The sequence below is a fragment of the Sturnus vulgaris genome, chromosome 4 (assembly GCF_052056855.1).
Source record: "Sturnus vulgaris isolate bStuVul1 chromosome 4, bStuVul1.hap1, whole genome shotgun sequence".
Classification (NCBI taxonomy): domain Eukaryota; kingdom Metazoa; phylum Chordata; class Aves; order Passeriformes; family Sturnidae; genus Sturnus; species Sturnus vulgaris.
The window spans coordinates 72,760,044-72,781,057 of record NC_142246.1 but is presented as its reverse complement, the minus strand read 5'-3'; the positions used below and the strand labels follow the sequence as shown (position 1 = coordinate 72,781,057).

General features: G+C 39.8%; 1 protein-coding gene across 1 annotated transcript in view; it reads left to right on the top strand.

Moving 5' to 3' along the window:
• ANK2 (ankyrin 2) overlaps positions 1-21,014 on the top strand; it is a 265,077-nt gene that overhangs the window by 15,180 nt on the left and 228,883 nt on the right. The window contains exon 2 of the mRNA XM_088164284.1: positions 4,034-4,092. Coding sequence (XP_088020410.1) covers positions 4,072-4,092 — 21 coding nt within the window. The 5' untranslated portion in view covers positions 4,034-4,071. The remainder of the gene's footprint in view (positions 1-4,033; positions 4,093-21,014) is intronic.

The window sequence follows — 21,014 nt, the reverse complement described above, 5'->3', positions numbered from 1 at the left end:
GTGAAGCCAAATACAAAACACTGCATTATAGCTTTATGTAGGTAGTGTGTGTATGTATAAAAAGGAATATTGTGTTGCCACCCCACCCTCAAGATTTAACTGGAATTTGCAAATAAACCATGAATTTGCTGTTAACAGAGAACAGCTGCAAAGAGCACAGTGGATTTAAACTGTTCAAAACCTATTAAAATCTCTTTAGTGGTCCTTAGGCTTAGAAGGAAAAGAGAATAATTTACTGTTTTGACAGAGCTGCTAGTCTTACAAATAGCACTGATGGCTTCAGAGAGTTTGCAGAAGTGGACTCAGAAATGTTAAAGCTCCAGTTAGACATGAGCAATTTTTGGGAGGATTTTTTTCAACTGATAATCTTGAGATGGATTTTGGACTTGGAAAGCTGAAGTGAAGGAGTGGGTGCTGTCAGTGCTTTAATGGTTGGGCACACTGCGATTGGCCCTGTCCCTGCTGGTATTGCATCTGTGACCAAGCTCGAACTGCTGTCCAAGGAATGTGCACAAAGGCAGCTTTGTTCCCTTCTCCTTGACCCCAGGGAATCAGTGCACGGCCGGCGTGCCCAGACCATTTGCTGCAGAAGATCAGAAGCTCACTGTGGAGCTCTTGAAAGGAGGATGCAAGGACAGTTGGTTTGAAAGTGCTCGAGCAGAAAAATACATTACACTCTATAATGGTCTCAGGATGCAAATTGAGATTTATATTCAATGTTTGCTGCTCTGTAGGGTTTAATATTTTACTTTTTATGTTAGAAGTGGTAAGCAGGTGTGAATTTGGATCACTACAAATGCACTAAAAACTGAGCTGCACTCAGTTAAATCTCTCTGGCTACGGCTTTGTTTGGAAATACGAAGCGAAGGTTCTGTCAGCTAATGCACCCCTACTCTTATGCATCTGTTGCCTGTAAGAAAAGTCACCCATACAATTCCACCAAGTCTCTAAATAAAATTGCAATGTCTTCTTGTAGGCTGTTGTTTTGGCTTCCAGCTTGCTCTGTGCTAATGGCTTTTTGAAGTGACTTTTAAAAGCAAACCACAGTGTTGGCTTCTTGCATGAGGCGCTCTAAGCAGATGCAAGAACCTGGCATGGAATTCAAAGAACACAGTTATTTGGTGGATGTAGGATGAGCCAAAGCATTTATCAGGCATCAGTGTAAGACAGTAGAACTTTACCAGCCTCTGATGACTCTTGGAATGAACATTGTGAAAGTAAGGCAACTTCATCTAATTTGGGGGACACAGATCCTGAAGGAAGGAGATTTGTCAGCGTTTTGCAGAGCAGATGGCTGTATATTGATTTGGATGGAACTATTTTAAAGTCCTCTGCAGCAGCAGGAAAAATATGATTTCAGTCTCATAGCTATATTTATGTCTGTAATTGGTAGTTAATACAATTCTGGTCAGAGTTTGCAGGATCATTTCTTTTGTTAGGCAGACAGGAGACAGCTTCATCCATTAGTGCTAATCCTATTTCACGGGAAGCTCGATATTTAAATGTTGGACAGATTTGCTCCTTGATTGACAGTAGCTCTTGCATCTTTGTCCCCCTCTAAAACTGGAGGAAGGTGTGGCTTAGGGTCACATGGATAAAGACGGTAGCATGGCACCTGATACTGGGTATCTCTGGAAGGATTTGTTTGGGATGCCAGATGTAGTCTGAACAGCTTTTACTTCATGGTTCCTGACATTGCAGCCTGAGATGCCTTGGGTTGCAGTGGTACAAAATGAAGGCTGTTATGTGGAAGAAATGGAATGGGATGCATTATCTGCCAATGAGTCACCTCATTTCAAGTCTGTCTGGCTATTGTTTTCACTGAAAAAAGAGAAATGTCCACGTCAGTTGAGTGGAAGGTCATCCCATCTAAACTGGCAAAGGACAGCACAAGGATGTGCGTTCCCGCTGGTTGATGTTAAGGAACACCAAGGGGCGCTTGTCTTCATTTTGGCTTTTCTGGTATAAGCCCGGGGCAAATGGATCAGTGTAACACTTGCCAAGTGGCAAAGCACAAAGGTGTTTTTCCTCAGAAATAAGCTTTAACTTTAGTACTTGGAAGTTAAAATGTACTTGTTGTGGGGGACACTCTCAACTTTTAAAATTCTTAAGCAGGCACTGGAAAAGTCAAGTTTTGATTATAACTCAGAATTCCCTGTGGAATGGGTAATTATTACAAACTACTGTAGGAAAACTAGCCATGAGAGTGCCTGTGATCAACAGAATCAATTGGTTTTCTCTTTAACCTTGAAAATTATGCTTTCCCTTGAAAGGGAAGAAAATGAACCAAACCTGACAACTAGCATGATTCATCAGATAATTCTAGTCAGATGGCAATTATACCTTGAGTTGTCATTTTAAGGACAAAAATCTATAGTAGCACACGTTAAAGCACAATAGTTTAGGTATTCTGAAATGGGTACATATCCTGGAGAGGTCTGAACTGTAGCTGGAACTCACACTGCCCTTGAAAAAGGCTAAACGTGCATGCATGGGGACTAGAGGACCAAAATGTGCTGCTTTGAAAGAGGAGGATAATAAGAAATCTGCTAGGTTTAAAAAAAAAGAGGTTCACTCAGAGGCATCACAGAGTAGGCTGACAGAAGGTGTAAGCAGCAGAACTTGTGCAGGAGATGGCTGAATTTGGCAGGGATTTAAAATTCACTCTAAAATAAAGTTAGCTGAATGCAGGCAGAGTGAATGTTGAGCCTGTACACTCTGTTCAGTGTGAGCACATTATGGGAATAAGTGATATTTCCATCTGAAATTTGTCAGAAAGCTTGGGCAAGCTTAATGCTGGAAAATAAGGGGTTTAAAGAAATTCAGATGAGTTCTTTACTGAATATGAAAGGTATTTAGTTGTCAAGAGTTTCACTGGTGTTTTTTATCATTTTCAACTTGTGTTGGTTAAGAAAATATCTAAAAAACTGGCACATGGCAAAGTGGTGGTGTGGATGAAATGTGAAATAGTTTTCTTCTCTTTTAGGATATAGTTTTAGTAGTTCAGGACCACGTAAGTCTGTCATACCATTTGTAGGATGTATTGTAAACTTTAAAATTATCTGGGGTACAGAAAGGCAAAAATGATAAATACAATTCAGTCACAGAAGTGTGTTGGATGATGTGTGGGTGGGAGAAACAGGAGCTGAGATTCACTTGAGACTGGCAGATGCTGCCACGTGTGGCTGTAGCCCAGCCTCCTGTGTGGGTTATGGGGAAAGGGGCAGTGCCATAACCTGGATTTAGGTGTGCATGCTCGAGCCTGCATGGCCCTACTGGGCACCTGCCAGGCTGAACCAGAGCTTTTCCCATCTGGCTGCTCAGCTCCTAGGCAAGAGCTTGGGGGTGAAAAGGAAGGGACAGAAGGTCTAGCAAGTTCTGAACTCACACCTGCCTTTTTTTCAGGTTTGGAAAGATTTTACAAAAAACAGATGCAGTGTATAATGATGTAAACCCCATGTTTCTGTGGAAGAGAATGGTGAGCCTGTTGTGCACATGCTGCCCTTGCTGTTCCTAACTGGAAGATGCAGTTCTGTTATGATTTTGGGTATAGCACTGTTGAGGGTGTGCTGTCCTGTGCTCTATCTGCCCAAAATATATTTTGCCAGCAGCTGTTAGGAAGTTGCACAAATGTCTGTACTGATGACTGCATTGGGGTTCTTTTGCTGAATGTTTTAGATGTCTATTACTGTGACGGCAATTATTACTTTTTCCAGAGTAAAAACACAGAATATTAAAATCAAGTTATTGAGGGCATCAAGTAGCTTTTCTTTAGAAATCATGTACTATGGAGGAAAAAAGTAATATTAAGAAAAAAAATCTTAAATTCAATTACTGAATGCTTAGCTGAGGCAAAGTGGGAACATGTCATCTAAACTAATAAAACAACCAAAACCCATTATCCCAATTGTTTTACCTAAGTTATAACCACTGAAAACTTACTGGGGATCAGTGCTGACCAAGGTATGTATCCATGATACATCTGAGAATATGGAAAATTAATGTATTTTTCCTGTTTTTTGTTTTTTTTTAGGTAAGTAACCGGAGTGGACATGAAGAATTGACATTTAAATGGCCAGCATGTTGCAAAAGGTATTTCAATTTAGATTCAATAAGAAATGTGCAAATAATTAATTTGAGTATATATTTAACACGTATTTTCCTCCTTTTTGTTTTTTCCTTTTGCTTTATTGACACTGTCTTGGCAGAGAAATTAAAGAACCTGAGTCTAGCTAGTTGTCTAAAATTATTTTACTTGCTATAAAAGTAGTAATAATATCATGGTGATGTTGAATGAAATATTTGTGTCATTCTTGGAATATCTTTTTGCACTGGTGATCACTGGAAAGTCTGTTTTACATGCTGATTATAAAGTAATAGATGCATGGCATCTGATTTCTAAGACATGATACCACCAAGTGACTCTGAGCAAGCTAAACCTGGATTTGATCCCTAAGCAGCTCCTTCCTTGGCAGCCAGATGGATATGGAGGTATGTGAGGCCTTATCTTGCATTGAGAAATAATGTCTGTAAATATGCTGTGAACAAAATGCTGGAGTTTCTTCTGGTGACACCCACACAGAAGCATCAAAGAGAACCCAGCTATATTTCATTGGCAATGGCTCTCCTACTGATTATTTTTTCGCATCACTGATAATCGATTATAATTTTGTAGAATGTTGGTTGTCATGTTGCTGTCTGTGAAATCCCTCAGGAGAGTGTAGGTTGATGGGAGAGCCATGGTTACAGAAAGCAATTCCTGTTAATACCAATTAGGGATGGTAACACAAAGCTGTTTGGAAGAATCCTCGTGAAAGCTGGTTAAAAGAAGAAGATTCTGACTTATAAAAATGTCAGTGTTTCCTAATTATTTCCGTTAGGAGGGTGCAAGTTATACTTATTAATCTTTCTGACAATAGGGTGCAAGGAGGAAGATAGACCTATTGATTAGGAAATGTCTGGGGATAAGTGCAAGTTCTGATTTCAGTGAGGCAAAACTGAGATTTATCCCTGAATTTCCTGCTTCGGAAAAGATTATGGAGTCTGATGGATTGTTATCTGTTCTCCTTCCATCAGTTTTGAGTTCAAAACCCCAGACTATATTGGACACAAAAATTAAGCATTCTCTGAAAAGATTTTTGGCTGAAAAATTCTGATTTTGCCTTTTACAGGCTTTCCACTATTGGCTGCATCTAATTACTTTATCTTTCTTTGCTGATTTTCCTTTGTCTGCATTGAGGTTTTGCTGACAAAGAATTGTCATGGAGAAACAAAGGCTCACCTGAAGGTGATTGAGTGAACTGAATTTGGGAATATTTAAGTTTAAGAAAAAATCTGTCCAACTGAAATTTTGGTTGCACTTAATTATTCTGATTTGCTTTTTAAATAAGAAGCATTTTGAAAGATGGGGTACAATCATAGTTTCTCGCTGCTAAGCAAGAAAACAAATCAATTTTTTTCTTTCCTGAAGCTTGCTGCAGTTTTACCGTCTCACAGGTCTTTGTGAACAGGAGCACAAACATATCAATGTGTACAAGTTCTGCTTTTTATCAGTGAATAAGTGCCTTTGTGGGAACTGAAAGGTCTTTTCTGTTCCCCAGAGAATTCCACAGCATCGTTTTAGCTTTTGAAAAGAGAAAGTTCTTGGCTAACATTAAAACAAAATGCTGCCGCTTGTGGCCACTCTAGATTTTTTTTTTTTTTTTTTTTTTTTAGTTTGAGGAGCCAGACATTTAAAAAAACGTTCAGTTATGAAGGGGTGGCAAAACCTGCAGAAATTTAAGATGGAAGGAGAAACCCTCAGTGCAGTACAGTCATTGCTTTCTGCACATGGAGTTCTGAGCACCAATAACCCTTGGTTACTTGGAACTGATAAAAATTTATATAAAATCAGCATTAACTACTTGTGCACTAGTTTTACATAGCAGACAATAATATTAGATCTGGTGCACTGCTTACTGAATGCCTCACATATTTGCTAAGTGTAAAATGAATTCAAATTGATCCTGGATACATTTATGTCTCATGGGCTACACTAGGATACATTGTGGGGAAACAGATATAATGGTATCAAAAGATGAAATTAGAGTGATTTGTTTCAGGCAATTTAGTTTATTACATTTGACATCTTATCAGGTCTCTGCAACACAACTAGAGGCTTTCTCTTAGAAACATGTCGTGTCCTGTCTGTCTTAATGACCATCAGTAGTGGGTTGTTATTCCTTTGTTGTAATTATGTACCTTCTATCAGAAGCCAGCAGAGATTCTACTGCTGAGGAATACAAAATTTTTTTTTTTTTTAATGGGAATAATAATATTATGCCTCGGTAAGTTTTCAGAGGTCATCTCAGTAAAGCAGGCATTGCTCTGTGAGGTACATCATCATCATTTCGAAAAATAATGTTTCTTAAAGTATAGATTCACTTTTTTATTTCTCTATTTTTAGTTAGTACATTACATTTTTGTCTGTTGAGCCATATGTGTGAGTCTGAGCTGTCAATAAAGGACTTTACCATCTCGGTGTCATGTTGTCAGTTAATTCAGTTAAATGCCAAACAACGTGCCAAGGTGAGGGATTCACAAAGGTAGGTCAAAATCCTCTAAGCTTTAAGGTTCTCTGGGAATTTTGCTTTGCCTTTTAACATCACCAGTTTCTAGGCTGCATGATCACAGAAGTACCAGTGGACATGGACTGCGTTCACACGGATTTCTCCAGAGGTAGGTGCCCTTTTTTTTTTTCCAATGTACTAAGGACTTGGTAATCAAATCTCTGGGTGTGTATCTGTTTTTCTGTCTCAGATGAAAATGTGTTTATTTGCCTTTGGTGGGTAACAAGGTGGCCAGTGTTGTGCTATGCAGCAGGGAAAGGCTGCTGTGTCTTGTATTCTTAAAGTTTTTGATAAATGAATAATTTTTGGCACCTGGTTTCTCCAGCTTTCTTTGGAGCTGGGCAGCAGGACAGGCGTCATCCATTCTTTCCTTTTTTGTCTCTGGCTTGGCTGTAAACAGCCACATTTTTTTACTGGTGATCCTGAACTGGGGCAACTGCACAGCCCCTGATAAAATGCTTAAAGAAGCAGTAATTTTTCCTTGGAAAATTGAGGTGACTGGGGTGGGGGTCAACATCACAAGAGAACTTGCCAGGAGTCTCTTAATATCATTCCTGTGTCTTTTTAATACTGGAGAACCAAAAAACTGTGAATTATAACTGACTGGCAGGATCTGATAGCTTTGCTAACTGGGAGAAATTAATTGTGTCTTATGATTTAGATTGTGTGTTTGTTATGCTTTTTGGTTTTTGAAACATCTGACAAATTCTGTAACTTGCCAATGTACTGCTCATATTGATGCCAGTAAGCATTTAAATAAGTGATTTTATTCTTGTAAGGACTGGTGTTGATCATCATCAGGTAGTGGTGACATGTAGGTAAAGAAGTTGTCCAAAGAAAGGAAACTTTTTTCAGGCCTCGAACAGTTGATCTGCTTACCAAATATTCTTGAGCCCGAGTTGTTTTTTAACCCAAGCTGATTCTGAGTTTTTGGTTGTTTGGCTGTGTCCCACACTCTGACAGTGGCATTTTCCTTTAGATAACTTGATTGTCATAGTAATGAAAAAGGATGGAAGGGCAGGACGTGTGTGCTTGTAATTCAGATTTCCTTCCAGTGGGCAACAGAAGTTTTAGAACTGTGTCAAGATTCTTATGTCTGCACCTTTATAAGTTTCCTGCTTAAAAAAATGGATGCAGCACTTCAGGATTCTTTTCTTTGTGTACACTGAAGGTGAAACTGCATCTTTTGAGATCAGTGTCAGAAATACTTGTATGTGCAAACATATCTTTAAATTATATATCTCTAGACATATCATAATTTTAAGTTGTGGGTCTTGCCTGCCTGTTTGGATTTTCTAAGGAAGAGCTATCTACATCTGGAAAAAAAAAACAGGATTACATTTCACATTAACTGGTGTTTTTGTTGGCAGGCTAAGGGAACATGAAAATTTAAATGGGCATAATGAATAAATTACCCTTTGACTTTAGACTGTTCCTTCAAAACAAGAGTGGAATGGTGTGTGGAACGTTTGCTCTGCTTTTTGCCTCTGCATATTTCTTTGTAAAGAAATATTTTCTTATTTTCTTATTTTCTACATGGTGAATTTAATCCATCGTGTTCTCCCCTGTACTACAAAAAGCAAGGAAAGCTTAATTTTTATGGTATCCAAAATGAGCACAGAGAAGTCACTGAGGTTGTTTTCTTTTTGTCTTCTTGAGGTCTGTGAGTACAAAATGGGAGAAATTCCAGAGTCTCTATGAAGACTTAAAAGTATTTCAGGTTTGCTATTGATTTTCACGTGGAATGCATTCATATGCTGGGACAATTAGCAGCTGAGCTAAATCCAACTGAGGACAGGCTCTGCTCCCCCAGAAATTGAAGCTAATGGGCCGTGAAGGCAGGGAGGATAATTGCAGTGTCCAGCACTAGTCTGTAGCTAGACTGCCCCCAGAAGGAGTGGGGAGGCAGGATGTGCTGGCCGAGGGCTGAATGCCACACGGTGGCTCACAACTCGCTGCTCTAAGAGATTGTGTAGCCATGCTTGAAAACTGCTTCCACTTTAGTGGCTGGGAAGGAAATGAGTGTAGAAAGCAGCTCTTGCTTGAAGCAGTTACGGTTTAAGAAGCAGATTGTATGTGGCCCTTTGGTGGCTTGTTCTCTTCTGATTTGGATTTTTTGCTTTTCGTTTTCCCTGGGCATAAAAATAGAAGGAAGAAGCCAGTTCAAATAGGCTAAAATCTCCCAAGGTGACTTTGCTTTGTTTAAAAAAAAGCCCAAAGTCTAATTCCGAGGAAGTGTCTCACATGGTCCTGAGCTTTTCCACAGCTTATTTTCCAGACAAAAAGTAAAACTTAACATGTGAAGTATTGACTGTGAAGAGCAACAGGTTGACTGCCAAATTTTTTTTGTCTATCTTAGCTTTTCTGCCAAAATCTTATTTGTTTTCTTTTACTACAAGCATGGCAGACAAAAGGACATTGTTTTTCCACTGAAAGAATGGGTAGTTTATGTCAGCCAGACAAATTTCTTACATTATGTTTATAAACATTTGTTCAGAAAACACTTCATTCTAATGCAGCTTTTGCAGTTTCTTTCTTGTGCCAGAAGAGATGAAAACATAGGCCTGGCCACTTTGCAGAGCTGCTTTTAAAGATCTTCTCCTGGTTTTCATGTTTCAGACAATCTCAGATAAGATGTAAATGCAGAATATTGTTGCTTTTGCTTTTCTCTATCCGTGTTCCAGTGCTATTTCTGGCACAGGTAGAGGTTGAAGGCGGGCCAAGGTACACATCCTTGCCAGGGTTTCAAATACTGAAGATTTGGGAGTGTTGAATGTCATCCTCTTGAGCTTGTGCCTACTTCTGAGTGTGTTTGTGTATGGCAGAATTTTCACTCATAAGTCTTTAAGTGCCTCTTAAAAATGTGCATCTAATCTTCTGTCAGTCTGAGTGTTTCATGCATGCTCTGCTCTCTCTGAAGATTAGTTTAATTGGCTCTATTTCAAGAGTCAATGGGAAATCTATTGGAAGTGAGATTTGTGTTGAATACAAGTGTTGATGGTAGAAAGTTTTCCACAGACACCATTGAGGGCAAATTAGGTCAATCTCATCACTCTTTTGGCTGTAATGGATAGGTCTGGGTTTTTTCCTTCCTAAAGTATCAGTGGCATGTAGTTAATACATCTGTTCTCAGAAATCATTTTCTTCCCATGACTATTCAAGAATTACATGAATTAATAATTAAAAAACGATAATACCTCTGTTTTTTTCATCTATTAAAACTGAACAAGCCAAGGTAGCAAAATCTTTGCCCCACATATACCTGAGGTTGGGAATGCAAAGCTTTTAATGAACTGTCTGGGTGAGCCATCTGTGTACTCCCCCATAGAATCTGTTGTCCAGATTTCTCTGGGAAGGAGGAAAAGGGCTGGTGTGTATTGTTTATCTTTAAAAAACACGGTAAACCTGCTCTGTAGTATTTTTGACAGTCACCCATGTCTGTAACATCTCTGGTGCAAAGGCTGTATGGCTCCAGAGGTGGGAACTCAAAGGCACAGGAAGTGATTTTTATTTCCTTTCTGTACTCAAGCCTTTCAGCTGAAGAAACTGGTGAAAGTTGGGCTGCCTGCTCTTGTTTTCATCAGACCGTAGCATCACAGTAGTTTGTCTCGTGAATTTGTAGCCATGAGAACAAATTATGATCTGCTGTAATTGTGATTATATTAACTAAAATGGTCAAAAAATTCTAGGGAGGAAGCTGCATGTATCAAAGCTGTGCAATCAGTATTCTCCCCAAACATTTCTAATGAAAAGCAAGTATCAGTGTGTGCGTGTGTGTATAAGTATATATGCATGTGAGTGGGTGTAGAGTGTGTAAGTGTATGTTAAACAAAACAAAGTCCATATTAATGATTTGAGATTAGCAAATGTTAATGAATTTTAAAATTCTCTGAGGGGAGTCAGCAGATGTAGCCGAGTTAAAAAGTCAAGGCCCTTGGATAAAGCCCTGCCAGGGTAGGTAATAGACACTTTGTGCTACATTTAGCTCTTTTCCTTAGACATAAACAGCCATTTTTTCAATGGGAATTTGGTACAGACTCTTTGGAGTCTGTCTGCAGTTTGTTGTAAAGAAATTTTTAAGCAAATGAAATAGTGGATTGAAATCAAAACTGCCAAGTAGGGCCTTTGGAATGCTGTAAAGCTCAGGTTGGTGGTTATAGAGTTGCAGAGAGCCTTCAGCTGCACCTTCTGACTGGAGGAATTGCTTGGAGGTGAACGTGAGGCAGCGTGTAGTGGAAGGAGCTGCTGGGATCCACATTTAGTAACTGTTCAGTGAAAGCAGTTCATGGTTTCTGGACTGATCCACTAGTCTTTCAAATTTTAAAATGGAGTACCAGCTGGAAAACCTGAATTTTGCTTAAGAATTGGGAAGATGCTGAAGCAAAGGACTGATATAGAATCCTCTATAAATAATGTTTATGGTTGGACACGTGTTATAAAATGTATCGGAAGCAGAACAACAGAGACTTCCCAAGGAAGGCCTGTGCTGTCCAGCAGAACACAGAGGGTGTGTGCAGAGGAGGGGGAAGAAGAAAGGATCCTCTTGTTAGGAGGAAGGTTAAGGTTTGGTTATATCCCCCTGTTAGCAAGGTTAACTGGGAGCTGCCACTCACTCTATATCTTCTCGTAACTCTACACCAGTTTGTCTGGCTGAAGACTGAGCTCTGTGGTGGCCAAAAAATTAGGAAACACTTCCTTCTCAATCCTCTTTGTATTTTGTTAAATGGTGTTTTAAAAATTACTTTGGAGATAGTCTTGAAATCATTCATTAAGGAACTGTTGCCTGCCTTGTTCCTCAGACTGACAACCTGCAATGAAATAAACTTTGTCTGGACATTGAGATCCAAACCACATTTGTCAACCATAAAACCTGCATTTCAAGAACAGACCTGAGGGTCTGTTTATCAGTGCTTTCTCCTCAACAATGTCCACAGCCTGGTTCTTGAAGAAGAATAGGAACAGGGCAAGCATATCTGATGCTTCCCCTAAATAATCTCCTGGCCTGCAGCTGTTCCTGAGCTGGATATTGTCTCTGTGATTTAATAACCCTCAGTGTTTTTTTCTTTCACGAACTTGTCCCTCCTTGAGCTGAGGTAACTCCTTCCCCCAGGGAAATTCCTGCCACCACCTCTATTCTGCAACTGGACTAGGACACACAAAATGTGTTCTCCTAGTACATAGGATGTGTTCTTAAGTTCAGGGAGAGGAAATACAAAGTTTAAAAAGGAATCATATTACAGACTATTAATAGTTATTGCTGCAGTTGAAATATTATTTGGAATACAGGCATATGGTCAAGAACAAACCCAAAAGGGTTTGAAAAGAGAATACCATGTACCACAGACAGGAATCTGCATCCAAATGACGAGGCGTTTGTGTCTTGGCAGTGCTTGACTGTTTGTCTTGTCAGTTCTCTTGCTCTCCTAAGTATGGCTTTATTTATAAAATATTAGCTTTCCAAAGGAAGCCATCAGGAAATGAATAACTGTAGTCACAGCTGGGTTTAAAAAGGGAAGATAAAATAGGAAGCTCCATCCATTTTGTGTGCTGAGTGGTGCAGGAGTTTGGTGAAAAGACTGCTATTGATTTCATAACACAAGAAATTAATGTACTTGATTTTCTTACTTTTGGCATTATGTGTTGTTCCTGTCTTTCATTTCAAACATTTATAATGAATTTAATTTTTTCCCCTATTTTTTGGTACCTTCCTGATTTAAAGTAATTTTGTTAAAGTATAGAAATTCATCAAAAATGGGGGAATTGAGCCTCGTTCAATGGAGTCAATTCCCTTTGGGTAGGTCCCTGGTGAGGTAGGGCTTCTGAGCACTATATCCCACCTTATTTCCCTCTTCACAGTACACCTGGGAGCACTAGGACACGTTTGGGCCTTAGGATGCTGTAACACTCAATGTAAGCTGTGGTTGTAGAGGCTTGTGACTTGTTCAGTTTTGGATTAATTCTCTTGACGATAGCAGAAAGCCTATTTATTCCTGATATGGCAGCCAGATTTTTAAGGCTGTGCTCGAAAGTATGAATATTCTACAGGTTTTCAGTGAAAGGGTGATGAGAAGTTTCTTAAAATAAGCTGTTCTGCACACACAGTTTTTTTATAGGCCTAGAGTGTCAGCCTGAGATAGATGCCAAGCACTGAGAGGGTTTTAAATTTGGTATAATAAGAAGCAACATACCTGATACTGTAAATCACTGGACAGTCTGCAGGTGTTGCTCTTTGCACCACAGCAGTACCAGCTGTTGGTATAATAATTTACTCTGGTTTGTCTAGCCCTTAGTCAGGGACTTGTAAGAAAATCTTTTGCTGCTCTTCAAATAAGTCCTACTTTAATTGCAAGTGGGTGGAATTATGAAAATGCAGAGAGCTGAATTGATGTTTAAATACTTTGGTACATCATAGTATTACATTGCTATTAAAATAAATACTGCAAACAGGCATCTGTATAATAACAGGAATAGGATTTGAGTCATTAGTGGCAGTACCTTTTCATAACACACAAGTCCAGGTATTTAAGTACCACAGTGATTCTTCAGTCACTTACTATTCCTTTAAAACTCATGCTATCAGTCTTGGGGATATTTTCTCTAAGCTGAGCTGCTCTCTCTAAACATAACCTGTCAGTCACTTATAACTTACTAAGAGGTATGGACACAAAGAATTAAGAAAAACAATGTTTAGATGTTATTAATTTTTATTTTTTTTTAATGACGTGTCCTTTGTACCTTTCTTTAAACAAAATGAAAACACTTAATTAGTTTGTGCTGTTCAATGTACTTTATACTTGCCAACCACCAAAGAACAAACTGTATCTTTCTCATCATTTCCCTCAACTGAAGTCCCATATTAATGTAGTTAGAGCATGCAAGAAGCAGTTAAAGTCCAGTGCGTGCCCAAATCCCAGTTTCCAAGGGAAGCAAAGTTATTTATATGGGACTGAAGGGCAGCATTTCTCTAACAAAGGCCAGTGTTCTGGAATGAAGGTTAAATGGCAATGATGGTCCCCTGCCAGCCTGCTGGAGAGTGGGGACCATGTAATGTTGTCACTAAGCCAGGTGACAAGCCAGGGCAAGAAAGAGCATTGAAATAATTTTCTTTATCTGTGAACCAGCCAGGAAGCTGTAGCTGGGACAGCAATGAAGTGAAGTTATTTAAAAGCACTGATAATTAAGACGTTTCAAGTGTTGGTTGCTCTGTTATGTAGCTTACCCTTTAACATGGCTTTAAAAGAATATCCAAAATGTAGTTAAGAGTTTGTTTCCTGTGTTACACTTGAGTTGCTTCTTTTTGCTCAGTAATAAAAAGAATTTAAGAATGCAGACTCTTTCATTCAGAAAGTGTCTACTAATAATTTTATTAATTGCTACTGAGGGGACTATTGTGCCGCTATTTATTTTTTTAATTCCTTAATCTCAGTGGAGGAAGGATGTTTATCAGTCAATTTCTATACTAAGAACCTTAAAACCAAAATTACTATTTTGGCAAAATATGTACCTTACTATGGCTTGTCTGTAGATTCATTTTCTCTCTGCTGCCTGTTCTGTGTGTCCTGTCATGGCATTTAAATGGTCAGTTGATAAAAATCTTCCTTTAAAGATTGCTCTCAGGTACATGAGGCAGCTGCACATGATGCACTGGAATGTTAAATCATTTGAAATCCCAATTTTGTTCTCTTTGCCACCTCGATAACTTTTGATGGTGTATTTAAGTCTGGAAGGCTGTTTAGGATGTCAGATATCTTGACTATTTCCATTTGCTTCATTTTGTTGGTGTTTTAAAGTCTGATCTTTTGCAGTGATCGAGAAAATGATGTGTTTAGCAAAGGGTTTGGTCCCAGGTTCCTTTTAGTGGTGGGTGAGCAGCAACCAAATCTGTGGCTGTATTTATATCTTGGCATTCACCCAGCTCCCTAGGCAGCAGTACTGGGTGAGATACAGTCCCAGCCCATGGGAGCTGTGGCCAGGAATGGTTCTTAGCACGTTATAATCACTGTACAGACACAGAGCAAGAGTCATGTGTGCCTGCTGCCTGTCGGCTTCCAGCTCAGGTGATTGATGAGGCACCTGCCAGTCCTGGCCATGGGCTCTGCTCATTGAGCCAGGGACATTTGCCCTCATGTTTTGCTTCTCAGTTCTCCTCTGTTCGTTGTTGAGGTGGAAAGTTCAACCACTGCCCCTTTTTCATCAGGCTGCTTTCACGTACCCCAGTCTTGAGTGATGTGGGGCACCCGAGGTGTATGTGTGAGGGGACATACTTAAATGTGTCACTTAGATGCACACTTCTTGGGTTTCTGCTCTAGGTACCTGTGACATTAGCTCTTAAACCCAAATAATTGCTAATCAGCATGGCTTTGTGGGTTTTAATTTTGTGTGGTTTATTGGGGCAGGTGGGGGCCGTTTCAAATCCTTGAAGGCCTGGGGCTGGTGTCCAGCTGTGGGCAGCATTTTGGGCAGGTACTGCTGCCTCCTGGGCTCCAGCAGGGGAAGGCAGGGCACGGCAGGAAAATATCTGTTATACTGCCATGTTCATGTTAAGAAACATCTTTATTTCTAGAGATTTGAAACCAGAAAATCCATGCAGAGCTTCAAAATAATAATGCCACATCAAACTTGAGAAAAACTGCTTTCTGTGGTGCATGAAGATCAGTCTTTGCTTGTCATGTTGAATGTGGGCAACTTAGGAATATTGCACGTGAGACACCAGTGAAATTTTTTCTTTCTTCATTGTATTATCCTATTTTATTTGTCTCCATCAGAAATGTGGGGGAGTAAGTCCAATCCTATTTGCCATAAAATCTCTTGTAGACAGTGTGTACCTGCTTCGCCTCCCTTTGGCCGAAAGAGGGAGGTCTCTGCCTTCGTCAATCCCTCATACATGCTTATAATGAAAAAGAGCATTTCAGATAATCCTTATGGATTTGGAAAATCTCTACAAACCTGTATGAAATGGCACTTTCTGACTGAAACTTAAAGGTTTAATGACAAACTTCAGATGAGTCAGATTTCTCTGTGGTTACCTGGTTAACAGTGAAGTCTTACACTGAAGTATTGTTAATCTTGGAAAGAGTAAAACGAAGTTTTCCATACACTTTCCACCAGTGCTAAAGAGATGATTTTTTAGAAATGAAGGAGAATATTATTGTGTAAAATGTAATGATGCCTTTCCACTCTAGCTTTAAAATAAGTGCTTATAATTTATCTTTTCAGCTGCAGGAGGTACATAGGTTTATAATAACTTTTTTTGTTGACAATCTCCCTGTTTTCTGTACTTTTCCAATAGTTGCAGGGAGCCATGAGGGCAGCACACTGAAATGCTTATGGAAGTCTTGTAATTATGTCACCTGCCTGAGGAGAAAATTAGACTTCTTACATTTGCTTTTACCCAGGGGTGATGCAGTGGTAAAAAATCACACCATTATCGTGTTGGGTTTTCAGTGGAAGTACACAGCTCATACACATGGTGTGTGCTGTGGTGAGAGAGAGCATCTAATTGGGAATCAAGTGTCTATGGATTTAGAGCTGGTGCTCTATTGCCACCTTCTGCTCATCCATCTTCCCACCATGCTCACAATGCACTTACGTGTTGCACCTGGGAACTTGCATTAGGGATGATGTGACTTGACAGAATTTTAGGGAAGCTGTGCCAAAAGGAAATGTCAGTTCCTCTTCTGGATTCCTGAATGCAAAGCCCTTTTAGATGAGGCAATGAAAATCCTTTCCGTAGCAAAATGAGTGATAGTTTTCATCATTTTGAAAACTAAGTCGTAAGCCTTTTCTCTGGCACAGGGCAACTCACTCTGATTTCCATTACCTTAAAAGCTCACAAATCACGAACTAAAGCATCAATATTTATTTATTGCTTTGTGAATTGCAGAATCTGTGAGTAATTTTAGCCTTTGGACATTTTAAATAGGGGATAGAAGCAATTGTACAAGTAGAATTGATTACTTAAAGTGCATTGATTTGTTCTGAAGATTTCTACTTGGTGGTCTCTGGGAAGTGTTCCCCTGAATGTTTACCCTTTTGGCATTTATGACTTATTCTATGGCCTAAACACTGACTTTATCTCCTGCTGTTCCATTAGGAACTCAGGAAGAGAGAAACAAAAAATAGCATCTTCCTAGTGATGCCACTCTGTCGTTTTTAAAATGCTGGAAACCATGTGCTGTTCAAATATAGCTGAAAGGCACATTCATTCTCTAGTAAAATTCACAATAGAGCAGGAACAGAGGAAATTTGGTGATGCTCCTAACAGGTAATTTTAGCCAGGAGAATTGGATAGGAAGAGAATCAGCCTTGAAACTTGACAGATTGAGATCCACAGGAGGGAGCAGGTGTATCATTATACACTTGTTTCTTCTTCCCCTCTCACTTAGAAGCTACAAATAGCAGGTTCCTTTTGTCTGCTCAATACCTGCAGTTTGTCAGGATAAAGAATTCGAAGTCAGAGTTGTGGGAGAAATAAGTCCAACCAGCTATCAGGAACTATGTGATGTAGGGGAGAAAGGCAGGTCCCCAAATGCATCGTATTTTACCTGTGTTTGTGATAGGGCAAAATGTTTGTTTTGCACAAATTATGTGAATACACATCCAGTTGTTGGGGTTATTCTATTAGCTTGAGGGTAGTATTTTTTTTAGGAGTTCCTATTTTAGTTTTCATTGCTTTCCTGCTTGGGAAATTTGTTTAGCATTTCTTGGATGTCAACTGCTATTGCTTTATTTTAATTTATAGTTCGTTAGATAACAACCTCATCAGCATCTGGTCTCTAATTTGAAATGGTCTTCTTAAGGCTTAAGAATTGCAAATTAGATTCAGGCAAATGTAAAATAACTGGGGGACCACAAAATGTCATTTCAATTTTTGTCAAAATCTGTATCTTAGTACCATTTTTGGAAAAAATATTTGTTGGTTTTCAGTCTAGTATCAGTAAATGTATTTAAAAATTTGATCTGGCTTGCAACTGTTTTTCAGTGAGGGATTGTTTCAGAGTGTAATGATATCCTGACATTTAGTCAAGCTTTGACATTTTCTGTTAGACTGTATTAAACCTTCCTTCGTGAAGGTGCATTTCAATAGACCAGAGCATGACAGTCAGAGGGTCACCTTTGCTTCTGATGTAACGTCTGACTTTTGGCAAGAAAATATCAGGATCGAACTTGTCTCTGTCTGGAGCTCTACAGGATGTGTCAAATGCTTCCATGGAGTGAAACTCCAAAATGCCCTGTTACTTCTTAGTTTTAGTGTGACACTAAGTTCTAACGGAGCCAATGCAATTCAACTGCTCAGAAGAGATTGTTCATCATTGTCTGCAACGTTTCATGTGTTGTGGTGATTTCTGTGGGCACATTCATGTCAAATTGTTTCATCCAAGTTGTCAGAAAACTGGACTGGGGCCTCCTGTCTTTGATTGTCTTCTTGGGCACTTCCACAGGGCATTTCTGAGTGATTCTGGAGAACTTCCTTATTATTATCTAGGCAGAACAAATGCGGATTTCAAGTTACAGAATCTTTTTGCATCATATGAAAGCTGCCAAACCTATATCAAATGAAATTCTAGAAACTATTTTGGGAAGAAGATTTGTCTAGGAAGTAGAGGAGGTAGGAGAAGTATTGATGAGCTTTTGATACTGTGTTTCTGGGAACCTGAATGCCAGCTGATATATAGAAAAATTGCATATAACTTGTCTGCCTCAATGCGTGAGACATTCTTTTGTATTGAATTTGCTGTACAGATGCACAGAACTGGATTCTGCGGCCTTCATCCTGTAAGGAGCTGCTGGGGATGGTTTTTTCCCTCTTTATCTCACAGAGGCTGGATCCCAGCTGCATTTTTGTGCAGAGAAAATCAAAGGTCAGACAAGGGCATGGTCTGTTTTTGCCAAAGAAGTGTCTGTGATCTGCAGAACGAGATGGTTGCTTATAGTGGGAACTGGAGTGAAGAGCTGGCTGCTTAGTGTCCTGGTATTTAACCCTGAGGAGTCAGGATCTAAAAGAAACACGTATGTGGTTGTGTGGCAGCTTCTGAGCCTCTTCAGGAAGGCAGTGAAGGAAAAGGCAGACAAGTAGAGGATTTAGCAAGTTCAGGGGCTGAACTTCCCTGGAACTTTAGAGTGTCTTAATCCAGTTTTTTCTCAAATTCCAAGGGTTAAAACTGAAGAAGGATGTTCAAACTGCCTGCTAAGATTTAACTAATCACTGTTGGTGTTCAAATAGATTTAAACTGCATGGAAAGTTGGCCTGGAGCTCTGGGTATAGCTCTGCCTTCCCTCTGGTTTCCTTCAGGGCACTTTCTACCTGGAGCGCTGTGGGAGCAGCAGTCCCATGTGTTACTTCCTGTGCTGGTTTACATTGGATGATGCTCTTGCACTGTGGCTTGAAAAAGATGGTATTTTCTTGGTTTGGCTAATAATGTTAACCTGTAGTCTGTCCAACAGAATAGAAATGTCCTCAGGATACTGGTCAGGGATAGCATCCTGCTAGGTTGAATTGAGGTCCCCATGAAGCGAGGGACAGAGCTCTTGTGTATCAGCTGCAGAATGAAACATCTGCTTGGAGTTGTTGGATAAGCCAGCGCTAAAATGGAGCAAATTTTCACCATTTGTCCAGGTTTTATTTCAGTGAGCATTGGGGTAATGTTTCCCTTCAGTGACAATGGTGGAATTTCTCTTGCTGCCAATAAGAAGTACTGCCAGAAATCTTTAAAGGACTAAGAGTGTCTGATGTAGGAAGTTCTGGCAGTGAATGGGTTTGAAGTTTGAAGTGCAGCTCGTGTCGTCTCAAATGTGCTCTGGGTTCCTCAGCAAGTCATGGCTGTATCAGGAGGTAATGGCCATTACTGCTGAAGCTGCATCCTTGAATCTCCTCCTGTGCTTAGCTCTTCTGGAGCTATTTACAAGTGCAGGAAGGAACAGGTTCCCTTCCCTTTACTCATCTTTTGGCAAAACAAGCTGTGACAAGTGGATACCTGTATTAGAGCTGTGTTGACTTAGGAGCATGGAACTGGGACAGTAACACCAGAAATGGAGGAGGGAAAAGGTATAGGAATGGGATGAGGAAGAGTGAGGCAAGACAGGAGAAAATAAAGAAAGGAAAAACAAGTAGGGAAAGGTTGGCCGAGGTTTGTCCTGGCTTGCCAGTGCATTATGGTGGGAGTTGAAGGTCCTTGGGATAATTATGGTAGCATGTCATTAAATAAAAGGCCAAGGGTGTAATTTATACTTTAGAATCATTTAAGATTTGCTGCGGTGTCTAGGTATTGGAATATTTTCCCAAGCTTTATAATGTTTCCTCGAGTGAGAGTCAGTGCATCCTGGTTAAGCACTTGTCTTTGTTGCAGTGATAAACAGTAAACTTCCAGCTCAATCTGTATCTTTGGGAAATGTTCACTATGGATAAAGAATGAAAGAAGGTCAGCAGGAGAGTGACCACAGCAACTCAGCTGCCATCAGCTGTTAGAGCACAAACCTATTCCCTAATGTTTTAGTACAAGCACTCTTTTCGTTCTGTGTGAGGGAAGGTCAAGGAAATGGCTCCCGAGTTTCACAGATGTGACTCTTGGGTTGATTGGCAGGGTGGAAAATCATGTTGCATGCTCTTCTGGGCAGGTGGAGAAATCCATTTGGAGACCCTGTACATAATGGGGCTGTGTACAAATGCTCATCTTTTTGTGGTGTCCCAGTGGTCATCCCATGTATACAGCTGTGAATTTGCCATACTTTCCAGAGGTTCAGATAGCACAGCTAATGGGCTGTATTAGTCTCTGTTTGAAATCAGTCAGTGTTTGCTATTGTATAGATCCATTGTCTCTTCAGCCACAGGGGTGGGATGTTCTAGCTCAGCATTGCAAGCCCTAGATGGATTCCCAGCTGTCAAAAGTGCTGATAGTGAGTCTGCAGGATCTGCTGAGGGCAGGGGAAGAAAGGAGCTGCATAATTTCCATTTTTACTCAGAGAGAGAACATGCTTTATAACCTCCTCTCCTCATTAATACTAATGCCTGTGAAGTCCCTTTGCTGCATTAAACCCCAGCCAGTTGAGGAATGCCCCTTAGAGGCTGCAGTAGCTCAATGCAGAGCCTGGCATTAAGATTGACATAATTTCAGGGGTCATAATCCCAACATATCTCTGCTTTTCAATTTCTGTTCAGTTTTAGCCTTTAATTGAAAAGGAAACATTTTATCCTTAATTGTACTATTGCTCTTTCTGTCCTATCCAAACCCACTGCTGTTCTTTCTTAGCAGTCTCAACTTTTGGAATTGAAAAATGCTGAACTCTTTATTCCAGTAACTGAATTTTAATTGTTCTTTGCATGCTAACTTCAGTTGTGTGAGCCAGGATCATTGTTGTCTGGGAAGTTATTGGCCTCCCATTCCTTGCTCTCTTCACTATCACTCAAAC